General features: G+C 49.7%; 1 protein-coding gene across 8 annotated transcripts in view; it reads right to left on the bottom strand.

Moving 5' to 3' along the window:
- The window catches only part of LOC100122987 (putative octopamine receptor), a 68,419-nt gene that overhangs the window by 2,360 nt on the left and 48,605 nt on the right, over positions 1-17,454 (bottom strand). For 6 of the 8 annotated variants that reach the window (XM_031928498.2, XM_032599920.1, XM_031928499.2 and 3 more), the window contains 8 exons: positions 12,468-13,258; positions 12,059-12,196; positions 6,360-6,458; positions 5,118-5,266; positions 2,667-2,804; positions 1,808-2,093; positions 1,401-1,565; positions 926-1,236 (listed from right to left, as the gene is read on the bottom strand). In XM_031928498.2, coding sequence (XP_031784358.1) covers positions 926-1,236; positions 1,401-1,565; positions 1,808-2,093; positions 2,667-2,804; positions 5,118-5,266; positions 6,360-6,458; positions 12,059-12,196; positions 12,468-12,728 — 1,547 coding nt within the window. In that variant the 5' untranslated portion in view covers positions 12,729-13,258. The remainder of the gene's footprint in view (positions 1-925; positions 1,237-1,400; positions 1,566-1,807; positions 2,094-2,666; positions 2,805-5,117; positions 5,267-6,359; positions 6,459-12,058; positions 12,197-12,467; positions 13,259-17,454) is intronic. The other 2 variants (XM_031928502.2, XM_031928503.2) reach the window with 2 other exon arrangements.

Below are 17,454 nucleotides of genomic sequence, written 5' to 3'. Positions count from 1 at the left end.
CACTTGAGTGTAGCGCGCCCCGAAGAAATTCTATATTTTTCACCTTAATTCAACTTCTCTAATACACCACATAGGTATAGGAGAGATGGTGCGATTCAACCTTGAAATGCTTCCGACAGCTTTGAAGAACACGTAAAGTTACATTACTTTTAAAAGTTCAGCGACAAACTTGCTATTGTTGAAAAGAGTAAGCTTCTTGACAGTTTTCCGCGGAACGTTACGCTAGGAAGTGCCAAACCATTTTTCGCCGAGAAAACCGTGCTCGCACTTCGCCCAGAAAATCGTGGTACAGACGCTGTCGAGTCTGTATGTCGATTCTTCAAAGGATCTTTTTCTACTGGGGCTTTTTTCAAACGACGATGAATTTACTACATGCGTGAAATCGTTGTTGAGATACACTGATCAACATTTAACGGAGGAGCACATAATTATTAAAACATGTTATATTATCACAATAATAATAATGACATTATATCAAATACAATATGTATAAAATGTACAGAGAGAAAAATATGTCCACACATATCTATCAAGAATCTGTAAGGATCGAAACGGATATAAAAATTCAGGGTGAAAATTCTTCGACGAATCGTACGTGACAAAAGCGTATAGCACGACCAGAGACAAGAATGTTGTCACGCGCTATACTTCTACTTTCATGTACGAAAAAATTTTACTACAAAACTCGTGACACGTCTCTTTGGATGGGGAGGATGCTCGCGAGGCGATACACTTCGCCGCGGCTACTTCCGACTCTTAAACTTGTATTTGTACAACTTAACACGATAACGCCATAGCGATTGAACACAGCCCGGCGAGCATCCCTTACAAACGACCATGTAAGTACACGTAACAGTAGCAGTAGTAATATTAATAATAATAGTAGAAAATCGTGAGACAGACGAGAGGGTGATGTAAGGGTTACCTCGTGGTAAGTTGGCTGCCGTCGCTACCCCTGCGCAGCGTGTTCGCTCGCTGCTTGCAGAAGCAGTTGCAGATGATCTTCTTGAAGGCGAATCGAAAGTCCTTGCTGAAGAGGGCGTAGATGCAGGGATTAATGGCGGAGTTGCAGTAGCCCAGCCAGAATAGCACGCTGAATACCGTCGGGTGGATGCAGTTCGGGCAGAAGGCTCGCACCAGGTACATCGTGAAGAAGGGCAGCCAGCAGAGGATGAAGCCGCCCACGATTATTCCCAGAGTCTTGGCCGCCTTCGTCTCCATGCGGATGCGCTTGACCTGCGTGCGTGCGATTTAATCGAAGGGTTACTCGTTGATTGAGAAAAATCACGAACGGGCGTTGTTCCAATCGATTGGCTTCAACGAGGCTCAATCAGCGGAGTTTAAAAATACAGATGCGCAAGTTTAGTAGGATTAGCGAGAGAGTATGCGGGGAGCTTCACCTGAGCCTTTATGTTTCGCTTGCCCATTTTCATGACGCGGGGCTTCTCCTCGTTCGTCCCTGGAGTCAATTCCCGGAGCGAGACGACGTCTCCGGTTACTTGGCTCTCGCAACTGCTGCGCCGGCTCGGCCTTCTGGAGCTTCCAACTCTGCCGATGCCTCCGACCTAAATAACAACATGATCACTCGGGCGTGACTCTCGGTAAACAGATTATAATGCGCGCGGGGCTGCCGGAGGATTTTAATTTCGCGTCTACGGATATCGCGCTGAGCGACAGGGGGCGGCTGCAGGTTCGGGGAAAAAATTTTCTTCAAAGGCGGGGATTACTGGCTCGGCTTTGCGCTAAGGGTAAATAAAACTGCAAAGTGCTCTCAGCTTGCCCTCTCAGAAAATTGCGCTATGCGAACCTTGAGATGCGTCGTTCTGGAAGACGGACACAGTTGGCTCTGGGTCTGGCCGTTGCTGTAGTGAACGGAGACCTGGGAGCACCTCGAGGGCGTTCGCTCCAGCGTGTTGTTGCACTTGGTGTTGAGGGTCTCGGTGCTCGGGTAGGAGACCGAGATCTTGATGCGGTCGCGGCGCGACGGGCTGCGGGCCGCGGTGCAGTCGCTGCTTCGGGGACTGCCGTTGCTGCCGTTGTACTCGCTCGCTCGGCCTCGATGTATCCTCAGCGTCAGCCGCTGCTCGTCGAACCTGCATAAAAGAGATAGGCATTAGTTTTCTCTTACTCGCCGAGATGCACTCTTATTATGCGCGTCTGATCAATCCCGGCCCGTTCCACTGCGGCGACCATCACCTAATACGCCCGGGGCGACGTTCGATTAAGTTTCTTATCTCGAGGAAATTCCATCTCCGGAATCACATTAGCCCGGAACGCGCTCTCTGTGTGTGCTTAACCGTATATCGCGCCGGTAAAATAAATCGTAAACGTACGTAAACAGAGAAATATAATTTTCTGAGAGAGAGAGAGGTCGACGTCCTCGGTATTATACTACGGCACGGAGTTCGGGGACGCGCCGCGTAAGAGAGAAGGGAGGGAAAGTTGCCCTCTTCTCGTGAAAAAAGGGGGCGGAATGGGAGGGAAAAAATTAGAGACCCGGAAGAAGCCTATACACACTGCGAATACTTTATCGTTTTATAGCCGTATGCGGGGGAGCCGAGCTTTTTTGCCGGAAAAAGCTTGTCAGTCAACGGGAGAGAATTACCGGACGGCTAAAGCTTCTTTCCATCTAATGTATTCCATCTCGCATTGTCGAATATACGTACCTAGAGCCCATCATCTTGGAGCTCTTGGTCGTGCGGAAGCCCCGATTGATGGCCCTGGTCGTCGAGACGGCGGCGTTGTAGATGCGCCAGTAGAAAAACAGCATCACCAGCGTCGGTATGTAAAAGGATCCGAGGGCGCTGAAAGCAGGAGAGTAAAAGAGCCGTGTATATAACAGCTCGCTCGGAGGGGAGTGTCGCGTTTTTGCATTCAACAGGTGAGAGAGAGCGGGGAAACGCGAGAGCGGCCAGCGATCGAAGACAGCGTTGCAATTTTTCGAGATCGAGTAACAATCGACACCACGGCTTGAAAGCGCGTTATTGCCGAGAGTTGCGCCGCGCTTACCCTTCGAATTGGATTACCGGGCGCGTTGTGCAACAGAATCAATTTAACGCTCCGATTCAAAAAAAAAACGGCTGCAGTCATAAATCTCCGAAACGTATGGGCGAATCAGGGCGCTCCTCTGTATCTCCGGGTGAAAAACGAACGCATCCCTCAGCCGGTGCATTTTTCTCCCGTGTGCAGGTGTGTGTGTGTGTGTGTGTATATTTTACCCCGCGCGCGCGCGAAAGCTCGCGTAACACGGGGCCGTAAATCATCGCGGACTTATCGCGCCTCCAGCGCTCCAGAGCTGCTCCGAATGGTTCTAATGATTTTATAATAATAAGCCAGCGCGAGGTGCAGCACTGCAGTCTGGCCGGAAATATAATTAATTTTGCTCGGCGTGACAGTCGAGTTACACCGGGGCTAATAGCTCGCGGCCCCGCGCTCGGAGAGTACAGGCTCAGCCGCCGATGGCGAATAAGCTCCGAGGCTAGGGTGAGGCAGTAAACGACCGAAAGAGAATGTTAATTAGCGCTAATTAATGCGAGTAACAGGGGAGCTTTGCCTGAGTCGAGTCTTCTTCGCTCCGTGGAGAGCCGCGGAGAGGGATACGACGCTGTATAACCAACATCGAATGCCTATACTCGTTGTTTAATTTGAAAAAACAAGCGGATTTTCATCTCGAAGCTCTCTTTCTCTCTCGCGTTCGCGCGCGGTCTAATCGCATCGGCGTCAAAAGTCGACGCGTGTGAAAGTTAACTGCAGTTACGCAGCTGCTCCGCGTACGGAAAATGTTTAGCTCCAATTATTCAGGCGGCCTGCGAGAGAGAATTAACTTTGTTTTTTCCCGCCGCGCAGCTATTATTTTTCCGACTTTCCTAACGAGCAGCTCCGCGCCGCGCCCTATGTAATTGAGTTTTGGATGACAAACTTTCCTCGCGCGCGACTTTTTTCCACCAATTAAATATTTCCCGCGCTCAAGGCTGCCGGGATCGAGATCGAGGTGTGTAACCGCTTTTCCGGCGGTATTATAAGAGCAATACTCAAAGTCGGTTAATCGAAAGAAAACGAAGCGCGAGCCGCTGTCTCATAACGTCTAAGTATCGGTCACAGCAGCTATTGAGACACACGGAGTTTAACGCGAAGTTTATTTTCCAAGTCTAGCCCGCTTGTGTATCCAGCGAGTAATTGATTTACACTATGCGAGAGCTGTGTTTTCTTTGGGGGAAGGGGAGAAAGAGTTTTTCTAATTAGCGCGTCGGCGGCGGTGACACAGCTGCGGGGAGAGATGCTTACGAAAATATGTACGCTCCCGGTTATATACAGCTGCATTAAAGCGAAATTACGCGTCGACTTTGTTTGCCTTACAGCGAGGCAAAACTTCGGGGCGTAATTATTAAATACACTCGCTTATACTGGGGGTGCAATAAAAACAACGCACTGCGCTCGCAGTATTGTTTAATAAAGCTAGCTCTAATTCCTTTCCGAATAGAAGCAAATTCCGCGCACAAGTCGTGCCTCGATTCAGCTGATTGATCGACGTGACCGACCGAGTGTCTCGAGTACGTCCTCGCGTATGTATGGGCGCCGAAAATAGCCTCGCGTTGTTTTCCTTTTTCTTTCTCTCATACTTACGCACTCTCGCGGGCAGAAGGTCCGCGCGCGCGAAAATATTATTCCAACGTCGCGCGCGATCTCGTATATTCTCATCCGTATGTGTGTGCGATCGTAAACGACGACGACCTTGACGACGATTTTCATCTGTGTATATGTAACAAAGTCTCGAGAGAGAGGCAAAAAGATAAGTGGATTTAGTTATATCCGCGCAGCCTACGGACGTATAAATTTTCGCAGGTGATTACGCAAACATCTCGTTCGCCAGTGTAAACACGACGCAGCGCTCGGTGCTCTCTCTCTCTCTCTCTCTCTCTCTCTCTCTCTCTCTCTCTCTCTCTCTCTCTCTCTCGAAACAAAAAGCAGAGAAAGAGAGAGGGCGAGAATTTTTATTCGGAAACAATACGCGTCCGCCCCCGCAGAGCAAATAAAGCGTACGGTATTCCGTGTGTATCGAGTTGTTCGTATATGATGTTTTATTTATGTAACGCTTGATATTTCGATGGCTCGCTTACCTATAAACAACGTAGCCGGCGTCGTTGGTGAGCTCGCAAATCCATCGACAGGGCTTGACGGGGACGATGATGCCGCTGCTGCTGCTGCTGCTCGTGGTGTTGAATGGGCCGTTTTCGGGGAACGTGATGTTGCCCTCAAGCTCGTCGTCCTGTGGAGGATACACAAAGATATACGTTTATGGTCCCGAGGATCGTAAACTCGACCTATACTCTCTCTCTCTCTCTCTCTCTCTCTCTCTCGCTCCTTCGACTTAATCAGTCGCCGCCGCCGCCGCCGCCGCCTGCCCTGCACGATATATATACCACATTTATATACGAGTCGTATAATACGCGCTTTTATTTCATCCGCGGTAAATTCATTTGCAAATTGCTTATCGCCGCTCTCTCGCCCTTATATCACGAGATTGCTAATTAGTTCAGCGCTTTTATCACTCGGCTGCCTTTATTTCGCCTTGGCTTAATTAATCGAGCACGTACTCGCTGTGTTTGATCGCGAGATTATAGCAAAAAACAATATGGCAAACTAGAGCTGAGTACATCGGAAAAGTTCGGAAGCGCAACACGACATCTCGTTAAAAGTCGTTTAGCTGCAATATCGCGGCGCTGCGCAGCCGTCCGGGTATAAAATATGAAAAACCTCTTACACGACTTGTAAACTCGTTCATCAGAAGCAGAAGAAGAAGAAGAGGAAGTGGAAGAAGAGAAGACGCTTTTAAAGTCGCAAACTCAAACACTATACGCAATATATTATCTCGACTTCCGGCTCTTGGTATCCGATCTGAAAAATTAAGTGCGCAACTATACACGCGTCGACTGTCTCGCTGATGATCAAGGATGCGAAGAGCGTTTCAAGCTTACACGCCAAAGTTCATTAAAAATAGCTCAAAGCCCGAGCAAAGTACAGAGTCTTCGGCTTATTGAAGTCTCGCGCAAGTCTAAAAATAATGCATTTACAAAGCAGCCGCGCTGTTTATCCACGAAATAACGTAACGTACATTATAGTCGAATCCCCCGGTTAGGAAACGACGCGCCAATATAACACCATTCATCACTTTCGACAGCGGCCTACGGAGCAACAGCGTCTCTCTCTCTCGGCCTTAAAAGGCTCACTCTAGGCCGAAACACGTTCGCGTAGCTATACGTACTATACACAGCGCAGACAGGCGAGGCTTTGCGGCTGCTCAGCGATGCGTCGTCGGGATTATAACGACGACGTCGGCGGCGGCAAGGCCGTATACGTACCTTCTGATCCTTCCAGCCGACCAGTGGCGGGAAGCAGATGATGAAGCTCAGCACCCACACGACGGCCACCAGCAGTCTCGCTCGCTTCGGTGACATTATCTGCGCGCACGTGAGATTTCCCGGACAGAGAACAGGACAGCTGCGCTTTATTATACACGCCTTCTCGACCTCTACTGCGCGCGAATCGCCACTTTTTTTCTCTTTTTTTTTCGGATTTGATTCGGGGGAGATTTCTTTTTCCGGGCTGTACTGCGGTCAGATAACTTTTTTTGTACGGATTCGTACGTGAATGGACGTGAAAGGGCGCTTTCATGCAGCGCCGCGTGAATGGAATTTTGGAAAATTGAAATTCGAGCTGCGAGTGCGTGGCTGGAGCGTTTAAGAGTGACTAAAATTTGTTCGATGTACGAATGCGCTTTTGAACGATAAATAAATGCTGCGTATCGATTACTTGAGCGGGCGACAAACTGGCGCCCGAAATATCTTATTAATCATGCGCTCGATGAGTGTACTACGCATGATTAAGCCTCCCTTGAAATATTCCGCTGACACTGGTCACCGCCGATATAAGGATTATTAAACACATTCGTATAAATCAAAATAACAGCAGAAAACAAAGTCTCTATCCTTCCAAAACTCGTCGGCGTCAGCGAAATTCCCGACGCTCTGAATTTTAACGCGCACAGATCGCAGAGAAAGAGCCGAATGTGAAAATGCGAGGCTGCCTCGGGCACGGACGCACCCTCGGAAATCGGTCTGCTCTGCGAATTTTTAGCCCGAATCGCATCCGTCCCGCGCGCCGCTATAAATGGAAAAATTACATTTCCGTCGCTATACACACAGACGCGCTTATACATTTATTTTATCGGCCCGTTATTTATGCGATTTCCAGAAGAAAATCTGTCCCGTGCTCGCGCCCTCTATATAGGATATACTGCCCTGTATGCGGAATGGAAATACACCGGAGAGGGGGCGAAATTCTCATTTTAACGCGAACGCTTTTATCATCTTGACGTGTGAACGTGAAAGTATTATAAAGAGTATCAGGTGGATCGAGTTACGTCGCGGCATATTACGACGCCGCGCTATTGTAACAAAAATGTATGTATCGAGCGGTATAACAGAGGCAAATTAGCGGTGATTCGTGCGGCGAAGCATTAATTATATATATGTAACCCGGCGGAATTGAACGCCCATGGAGATCGCGCACAATATATCGCGCATTATCGTAACAATGCTCCGGTCCGCACAATGCCGAGCCTCGGCCAAGATTTACAGCACCGGCTTACTAATCGAAGGCTCCCCGTGCATAGAGGCTCTTCGCAAGTTGCTGGAAAATCACATTTTTCGATCCTACAGTAGCTAAAGTTTCCTTTACGCAACTCTTGCCAAGTCCCGGAAGGGGCAGTTTTCACGTAACTGACCCCCTTGAAGATGATACAGCTCTCAGGCGTGCGAGGTGTATAAAAACGACTCGAAGTTTTAAGCTCCTGCAAAGGAGAGCTTTTTACGGAGGCATATCCATTAGAGGGGGTTTTGAAAATTGCATCGACGCGCAGCTTGTCTGCTTGCTTATACACGTCGATCGTAAAAAGCCGAGAAGTCGGAGAATCGAACGGGAGAAGTAGAGTTTTGAAATTCGCGGAAAGTTGAATAACGAAATTCTGGCATATTTAAAGAGAGATCTCTCTCATATCGGCCTTATGATGGAGCGGAGCCGCAAACTCCGAGCTCGCCTCTCTCGGGACTCGACTGCTTCCGGAGTCTGCTGCAGCGGCAAAAGGCTGAAAGAAAGTCGAGAAGGAGCGAGAGATCTAGAAGCGAGCGTCATTCTCAGCCGAAATGAGTTCAATTTACAAAGAAACACACGGGGGGCCGCCGCGTGATTTGGTCTTAAAATTGGGTCACGTAGTAAATAGACTTCCATCTCGCCGGGCATGCAAGTCCCTAGAAATTGAGCTCAGCGCACTACCCCTTTTCTTCGCATCCGTTCCCATCCTCGTTTTCCGCCTTTTTGCGCGGCGCACGTCTCCCCGCAACCTATATAGGATTCCCGCGAATTTTCGAGCGACTCATGGGAGGCGATGTATTTCTTTTTGTCGAATTTCATCAACTTCTCGCTCCGCCTCCCTTTGTGCGTATAGCCCGAGGCTTGCTACTTTCGAGGAAAGCAATACGCGCGTCGCTAGAAATACACGCAGGGAAAAATCTCTCCGAAAGCTGCTGCATACATCAGAGGGAATTTTTAATACGTTTCCAGCTCGGGACACGAAAAATGTCTCTTCCCCGTAACTTATATCGCTCGCGCTTTATGTACTGTGTGCAGCGGCGCACTGCGCACACACACATCCCCCGCAGATATTCGCGAAAAATGGAGAATCCGCGAGGGGGAGAGAGAGAGAGAGAGAGACGGATATTCGAGCGGCGCAGAAATATTCGCTGCAGCTCTCGACTCTCGGGAATTTACCTCGCACTAACTCACGAAATTTAACGACTGAAGCGAGAGGGAGAGGGAAAAAAGAGAGTTGAGCGCGACGCAATCTATTTTCGCGCGGCCATCCGTGCAGCTCCGAGGACCTTTAAGGAGCTTGCGGTCGTTTCGCCGCGATACCGCCCGTACTTTTAACGCGAGTATAAGGCGCACATGCAAACGAGCCTCCGCTTCATAAATTTGAAACGCCGCCGCGAGAGACGTTAATAACGCATAAATACATACGGGCGAGTGGCCGCGTTACGACAGCTGTTTATCGCTGCTCTCTCTCTCTCTCTCTCTCTCTCTCTCTCTCTCTCTCTCTCTCTCTCTCTCTCTGCGATCGTTTTGAAAGTGCTATAAGCTCCGCGTGTTTTGATACTTGTCGTTATCGTTTTGGAGCTGCGAAATTTCGAACCCAACTTTCGCGGGGGAGAATCGTTTTCGAAAGCCGGAGCGAACCTACAACGTACGAGGGGATTTGCAATTTTCAAGAGCTTTTATTATAATTAAGTCATGTGGAATATATGTATAATAAGCGTTAAATTTTCGAGAGCGAACTCGCTTTCTTTGTATATTAACTCACTTGCGCTGTGCACTTTGGCCGAAATTTGATAAAACTTTTCGGGGATGTACGCGCAAAGATGCGCGTAATTACATTGTGCTAGTCGGATTCATTTCGGACAATGCTTTTAGCTTATTATAACGCTACCCCAGACTGCGGATACGTTTTAGTGCTGCGGGCCGAGCGCAACCGCGAAATTCGCGCGGTGGTGCCTTTTTTAAAGAAATTTCTGAAATTCACTCCCCCGAGAGCGAAAAAATTCCCGGGACGGAGGATTAAAGTTTGAAAAATTCGCATCTAGAATATACGAGGGGAAAAAAGGAGAACATTTCAGTGTAGTATATAAGGAAGAGTAAACGCTTTCAGCCGATTATAGTGTACATAAGAACATCCCTCTTTGTTTTTCTTCTTATCCCCGAGGAGGAAGTCAGGGCGGCAAAATCCGGCGAAAGCTCATTAAATAAGATTATGTAGTCCGTGATATACAGCTATACCCTCGTCTACGGGCGAGTTATGAGGCGCAAATACGCCCGCATGTTTGCGCAAGCTCCGTCCGGATAAAAGTCCGAAAAACGCGCGCGAAACACATTTCCCCGATTTCTTCATTAGCGAGCTGCCTACTCCGACGCACTATCAGCAAAATTCGCGTTTATTAAACGGCCGCGTCGAGCATAAATCCTCTTATAAATAATCCGCTTGGTCTATCTCGAATCCATTCTCTGTACACGGAGCCGATCGATCGGCGCTTCCTTTTTCGCGCTCGCGATTTTTCCCGCCTCTTTCTCTCTCCTTCTCTTGCCTTGCACCGCACGCGCGCACGCGGAAGATTAAGTTCGGCCTTCCGCGAACGCGGCGCTCGATAAAGCGAGCCACGAGAGCCGATGTAGCGCTCGTTCGAGAGGCGAATTTATTGGGGGAGATAAAAATGCAGTTCTGCGCGCGCCGAAGAGAGAGAGAGAGAGAGAGAGAGAGAGAGAGAGAGAGACTGCTTTCCGTGCGCGCTTCGCCCGGAACTCGTTTGTTAATATTTATTGGCCCGACACGCGCGACGTCGCCCGCCGCGAGAGAATAAGGCCTGCCGAGATTGCGGCGCCTGCTGATTTGCATAAATTTTTGTTTCTCTGCGCTGCGCGCATCCGGAGATTCTTCGCCGGTGATTCGATCCTTTTCGTCCTTCTTCGATCAACTGTCATCTCCCTCTCTCGTGGCACTTTGATGACACACATTCAGGGAGTTTAATGAGCGGCGCTAACTTTATAATCAATTCTCGGGATTGAGGCTGGCGGGACGATAACACGCGGTCGCGCCGCGTGCAATTAGCTGTGATTGCCGCTGACGCGTGCGCAGCATCAGGAGCTTTGCCGACGAGATTCACGCTTGAAAAACTGCGGCGACTTTTATGGCTCGATGTAGAGCAAATACGAAATTATTATATCTAACGGATGAAAAAAGTGTCCGACATTGATGGATATGTCGCGCGCAGCCATGGCGACGCTCTAAAGTGTTAGCGGGAGGATCACGTTTTAACCCCCCTCGTCGCGCTTCAAAGAGACAGAGCAAATGCATTTAAAGGACAAATAGGAAAAAATGCGCGGAATTAATTTTCGCGGCGAAAGTTGCCGGCCACCACGCAACAAAAGGAGGGCAGCCGACGTCGCCGCGCTAATTAATTACGAGCGATCGCCGCCCTTGATAGATTAACAATCAACGACGCAATAATACATCCCCCGCTAGAGCGAGAGAGGAGATTCGTAATCAATGCTATCCAATAAATCAAGCCCTGGGATGTTTGTTTATCGCGCGAACGCGTAATAACGCGCCTGGCTACTCACTGCGCGCTTTCCGTTTTGTTTCGCGATGAATGCGCGCGCTGGTGATTTTCGTGTTTTTTTTTTTTTCGACAGGACGGATACACGCCACGGCTTTGTTTTGCCGCGGGGGCGTTTGATTTCGTTCGGATGCGTGTAATGCGCTTTGCTGACTGATACCGCCGGACGGGGGATTTTTTTCGTTGTTGTTGTTGTTGTTGTTGTTGGAGCTAGGGATTGTAAGGTGAAAAAGCTCGCGTCGGATGCTTTTCCGATGAATTTTAGCTCGGTTCTGAGGTTCGCGCTTTGCCGTGTCACAGGATATGATAGAGTGCGCGGATTATCAAACTGTACAGCGCGTTATCTCTTGTTTACAGTGATCGAGCGTTGGCTAAAATTAACCGCGACCTTTCGTTGAAATATCGTGTTTTTATTTTCAATAATAACGTGCAACTCGAAGTTGCGAGTCTCAAACAAGGCCGCGCGCGACTCGTCGAACAAAAACCAATAACAACAATCTCGAAGATTCGCTCGGTTGGCTGTGCACAGTTCATGCAGAGTTGCAAATTGCACGAGAACAAGTTACCCATTAGATCCTGGACACTTGCGCCGAGCAAATTGCGACTGAGAAACTAAGGCAGTTTTCGTGCTCTCTCTTTCTCTCGATGAACTATAATTGCGCATATTAACTTTGACAAGCGCAAATAAGACCTGGCTCAATTTTCGACTTTGCCGGAGTAAAAAGTCATCTGACCGCTGATTCAATTCTGGGAATGATGTTCGCACGTCTAGCGGTCTGGCGATTCGCGCGACGGTATATCGTGCACACAAACACGATGGACAAACGGAATCTTACCTGAGGGTATTTGACCGGACGCGTTACGGCCAGATACCTGTCGAGGCTTATTGCGCAGAGGTTCAGAATCGAGGCCGTGCACATCCACACGTCGACCGCCAGCCATATCGAACACCAGATGTCCCCGAAGATCCACACCTGTCGTGGGGGCCAATATCGGAACATTAATGAATCGGCATTTGCATCGATTGTCGCCATGAATTTCGCGAACCTCTGCGGGCAGCCACGCTCGAATATGCGCGCGAATAATTCGGGGGCTCTCGACCTCCCGGCCGAAGAGTTCATTAAACTTTTCCCCGATAAACCGACGCCGGTATACGTTTTCGAGTCGTCGTAGGATTTCGAGGACGTCTCGAGGATGAAATAAAAAAAAAAAAAAGAATGGAATAAAAAAGATATACGAGCCAACCTTGAAGACCTCCCAGGTGGCGCTGAAGGGTAGCACGGCGATGCCGACCATGAGGTCGGCCATGGCCAAGCTGACGATGAACATGTTGGTGACGTTGCGCAGCTTGATGCTATTGTAGACGGCGAGTATGACGAGGACGTTGCCGAGCACGACCATGACGTTGACGACGGCGAGCACGGCCAGGGTGACTATGATCCCGGGTCCGGACCACTCGACGGCCGTGTACAACGCGTTGCATGCGCTCTCGTTCAGCTCCCGCATCTTACGCGAGCTGCTGCGCTCCTCCTCTCCTCCGCTTCGCTCTTCTCTCTCGCTCTATCTACGAGTCCTCGCGGCTTCTACCTCGCCTCATTTCGGCCGAAGCACTCCGAGCTCCAATTGTCGTGCCGCGCACTCACCCCCGCACACACGCGCACACACGCGCACACACGCACTCGCGCACACTTTTCAAAAAGTCACCCGCGGCTCAGCTCGCTTATCGAACTTCTTCCTTCTCGGCCTCGAGGCCTCTCAGTCTTTTGAAGCAGCTCTCCCGGCTCACTCTTCCGTGTCCCGTCGCAGTGGGCCAGAGGCAACGGACAAACTGATCTCGACTGGGCTGGCTCAGCGCGGAATCAACGTTCGGCGCTTTCCGCGGTGGCAGCGTGATGCGACTGCTGAGCTGGCCTCCGACGATGACGACGACAACGACGAAGGCTGGTACTGCGAGCTGCTGATCCTGGGGGCCGGGCGTGCGGCGCTGCGTCGGTCACGATTCTTCTTCCTCTCGCCCTCCTCCATCTTGCGAGGCCCTGCAAGCAGCCAACGAGACGCGATTGTGACTATAAAGCCAGTGAAATGTGGGTCATCGAACCTCGAGCACAAAGGGAAGGTAATTCAAGATTGACAGCGCGGCTGCCGGCGAAAGCACGACGAATGAAACTTGTCGCGAATCGAACAATAACTCCGCGATGAAGAGAAGGTAAAAAAGTCACCCGGCCGTTACGAGTTATAAAAATAACGAACTCGTAAACTCGGCCATTTGTCTGCATGGCGGAGTAAGGGGCTTAAGTAGCGCGAGACGTATTTTCCAATTTCCCCCGGGATTTTCAGGCTGCAGGCGCAGCGATCGCGCGCGAATGCATAAACTTCGCCGCGTGGAAAAGAGAGTAAGTCGCTCTTTACAGTGATTCCGAGAGCTCGCGCGCGAATTCGGCCGTAAAAAAGCTCGCCTTAGCGACTCGCTAACCGGGGCCTTAATGCGCCAGAGTAGTAGCTCGTCCGCAAGAAGAGAGATGGAGGAACGAGCGGCCGTATAACTCGAGAATAGAGAACGGCCGTGTACACGAGTACGAGGGAGGGAAAAAAAATTATTGCACAATCCGGCGTGACTCGGCCGTAAAGTTCGAATGTGCGACCTCGATGTGTAGCGCGCAGAGGAAAGCTCTCTCTCTCTCTCACCCCCGAGCGCATATCGAATTCGACTCTCTTATCGAGCCTAGTATACTGCTACTTACGCCCCGCGCTCCTCCCGAACAATGAGAGAAAAAGCGTGCGGGGGAGTCTCCCCCCTCCTGTGCCGTCGACACGAGTGTGATTACGCGCATCGTTCGTCGACGCCCGATAAACAGCCGCGTAAATTCAATGGCTCTCTGGCGGCGGATCGCAATTTGGCCCCTTCGAGCCCTGAACGCTAGCTGTTTTTCTTTTTGGATACATAGGCCGTATTTACTTAGATTCTATTTGTTCGCAGAAGCGTGAGTCAGCTCGGCCTACGAATGGAATCGCCGGATGAGTTTGTTGCGCGTGTTAAGCTCGGTAAGTAATCGAGTTTCGGCGCTGATGCTGCGAATTCGGACTGTATATCAATCAAAATAGTCGCTGGCCTATATATACACGCACGGAGGAATCACTCGGCGTTGAAATAAACGCGCGTGCTTTATTCACCCGCTGCTTCATCTCGCGGTCCGACCTTGACAGCGACTTGATATTCATCGCGGATTATAAATCGAAATCCAATATGTGCGACGTGAATCGTTTCAAGAAACTCGTGCGTGTACCGAGCGGTAATTACACCCGAAATCCGTGTGTTAAACGCTGTATCGTTTACGCCAACAGTTAACGATGATGGCCGATTATCTTCGCGCGCTAATGTCGCGATTTTTATCCATAGCGCGTCCTCTACATATCCGCGCCATAATCCAAACATCGATGGATTCGGTAATTAGCCCCGCGCAAACACGGCACGAGTAGAAACAGCCTGGCTCGCTCGGTCGTACGCGTATTTGCGAGCGAGTTGTTGAGCCCTCGACTGTGTCTATGTATAATACGCCAGACGCGCCTACTTTAATGGACAAACGTAAGTATACTTCAGCCGTAACGTCCTCGCGCCGGCGTCTATACTGCGCCGTGTCGTTCGCGGATCGATCGTCGTTTCGAAAATTCGCCCGGTAAGTACAATGGGAAGATCGTCGGATAGGGGGGGGGGGGAATTCTCCGTCTTTTTCAATCGAACACGCCGTAACATTCTTCCGTCAAAGTGACGTTCGTCGTCGTCGCCGCCCCGCGACTGAATAACTCTCTCTCTCTCTCTCGTCTCCAATAATTACAGCGACGTTCTATTTCCGCCGACAACTGCAGCTATTACCTGCGACTATAACGCCTCGGCTCAGCTATATATACACGGACACACGTAGGTACACACGGTATACGCGTGCTCTTTGTCGCTTAAAAATCAATGCCGGCCTCTGCTTCTCTCTCTCTCTCTCTCTCTCTCCGCAGAGATGGTTCTCATCGATTGTTTTTACGATTGCCCCGGCTACGTCGTTAGTTTAGCGAGTGCGCAAGCGGCCTTCTCCCTCTATCTCTGAAAGGAGCTTTCAATAAACGAATCCGAGCAGATAGAGCGAGAGGGAGAGAGTGAGTGTACGTCTCTCGGCCCGGGACTTTCGCGTCCCAGCTTTCTTTGAGCTTCTGCTGCTGCTGCTGCTGCAAAGCCCAGGGCTTTTATACGTAAACGAGACTTATAAACAAACGACGAGAACCCGATCGATGTCGTCTCTATACGCCGGAATGCGACTATACTGGCTGCACGACGAAAGGAAGAGAGAGAGAGAGAGAGAGAGAGAGAGAGAGAGAGAGAGAGAGAGAGAGAGAGAGAGAGAGATGGAAAAATTCAAAGACACGACGGCGCAGCTATTGAAAAATAAATGACGCTGCTTTAAAGAGGCCGGTGCTCGTTTTTGCGATATACCTAACTCGTGCGTTGTATAAAAACTCCATTTGACTAACGCACTCTCGCCGGCCCGATATTATTTCGGCGTTAGCTAGCAACTGCTCCGCGTTCGTTCGTGCGGCGTAGTTTTTTTTCCTTCGTCCGGGAAAAAAACGTCTTCTGTGATGGAAATGTTTTCGCACGCGAGACATATCGACGATGGGATTCGCGAGCGCGCGTTTCTCAAAGCTCTGGAAAATCCGATATTTTTTCGGTGAATTTTCAAAGCGAAGCAAACATTTTTCGACGCGGATATTGAAAATTCGAATAAAGCACTCGCAATTACTCTCTTTGCACCGGGCGCGCAGGCGCCGGACCTTTGAAATATCGGAAATAATGTGTCCGAGAGCTGCGCGAACTTTGATCGTGAATAGCCGCGCGCACAAACAAAGCGTCTTGGAACTTTGTACAAATGAGCTTCCTCTTCTCGAACTCGCGAGTGCCGAGCAAAGTCTAAACAATGGCCTGCCATTTGTAAGCGCGAGTAGGGAAAAAAGCGATCAGCGGAACAATTTATACACGCCGGGATAGTCGAGCTTGTATACGGGGTGTATACCTAAAAAAGAGACTGACGTACTCGTTACATGGCTCTCGATCGATGTCGGCGTGACGCTCTCGCGCGCTATACAAAGTTGCAGCGAAATGTGCATAGCGTAAACATTTTTTTCGACGACTTTTGTGCTAGGGACTGCGATAAATCCTAGCTTTATTTACGTGCGGTTTGGAGAGAGCAAGGCATGAGTGTGTACAGTGAAACATTTGTTGCGTGAAATATTTATAGCCCCGCCGGCTCTATTTTTAACCGAGAACCGCGAGCGAGCTCTAGCTCCTGTACGAAACTAATAATTTAATAAAGACATCAACACTGCAAAGTTGTAAATAGCTCGGCTAGCTGCCGCGAGACTGGACAGTCTTGACCTTGGCCGGTGTGTATTGGACACACACATGGACACGTGACGGTTTACGATTCAATCATACCGGCGCACTTCGTAACTAGACGACTGAATTTACAATAATCGAGGAGAATGTATCAATCGAAAAAAATCGATCAACGGCCCATCGGTCATCCTCAAAAAGCAATGATTCAGCGACTGAGTGCTAATAAATCCTCGGCTGACCTCGGAGCACGCGCGCGGCCAGTCGATGGCCCGTGTCCGGCCCTCGAAAAGAAAGCCGTCGCCGCCTCTCCAATCGTTGGATTAACCCTACACACACAGAATCCACTCGAGTCAGTTGTTGCAGACTTCCGCGTGGAAGTGGCTCTGGAGTAGCGCAAAATCTTCATCAATGAAACGTCGACTGTGTATAACATCGGCTGCTCTGCGTTATGTATATAGACGCGGCGAGTCACTTTAATAAAGTCGATACACGGCCTGGTATTATACACACCTACCTACACGTATACTAGGGGAAAAGTATCACGCACGTGTAAAGTATAGTTCTCGGGGAAGAGAAACTTTCGTATACTTACTCCGCAACTTTCGTCGCCCGTCCCGACTGACCCAAGTTCGCGATTTTTCTTTTATCTCGCGCGACGATCGCGGGTTATATTGAAATAAAAATGCGCGCATGTACGCGGAGCGAGTTTCTTTATTTCGTTTGGATTCCGGATTAGTTTGAAAGTTGCTGGGGATTGGAGTGTGTCTCGGAATTCACGAGCTGGCGTGATCGACGGCGACGAAAAAGGGAAAGAGAGAGAGAGAGAGAGAAACGCGAACGAGTGGTATAGGTGTT

The sequence above is a fragment of the Nasonia vitripennis genome, chromosome 4 (assembly GCF_009193385.2).
Source record: "Nasonia vitripennis strain AsymCx chromosome 4, Nvit_psr_1.1, whole genome shotgun sequence".
Lineage (NCBI taxonomy): Eukaryota > Metazoa > Arthropoda > Insecta > Hymenoptera > Pteromalidae > Nasonia > Nasonia vitripennis.
The sequence above is the reverse complement of the archived record's forward strand: the minus strand, read 5'-3'. Positions and strand labels throughout refer to the sequence as shown.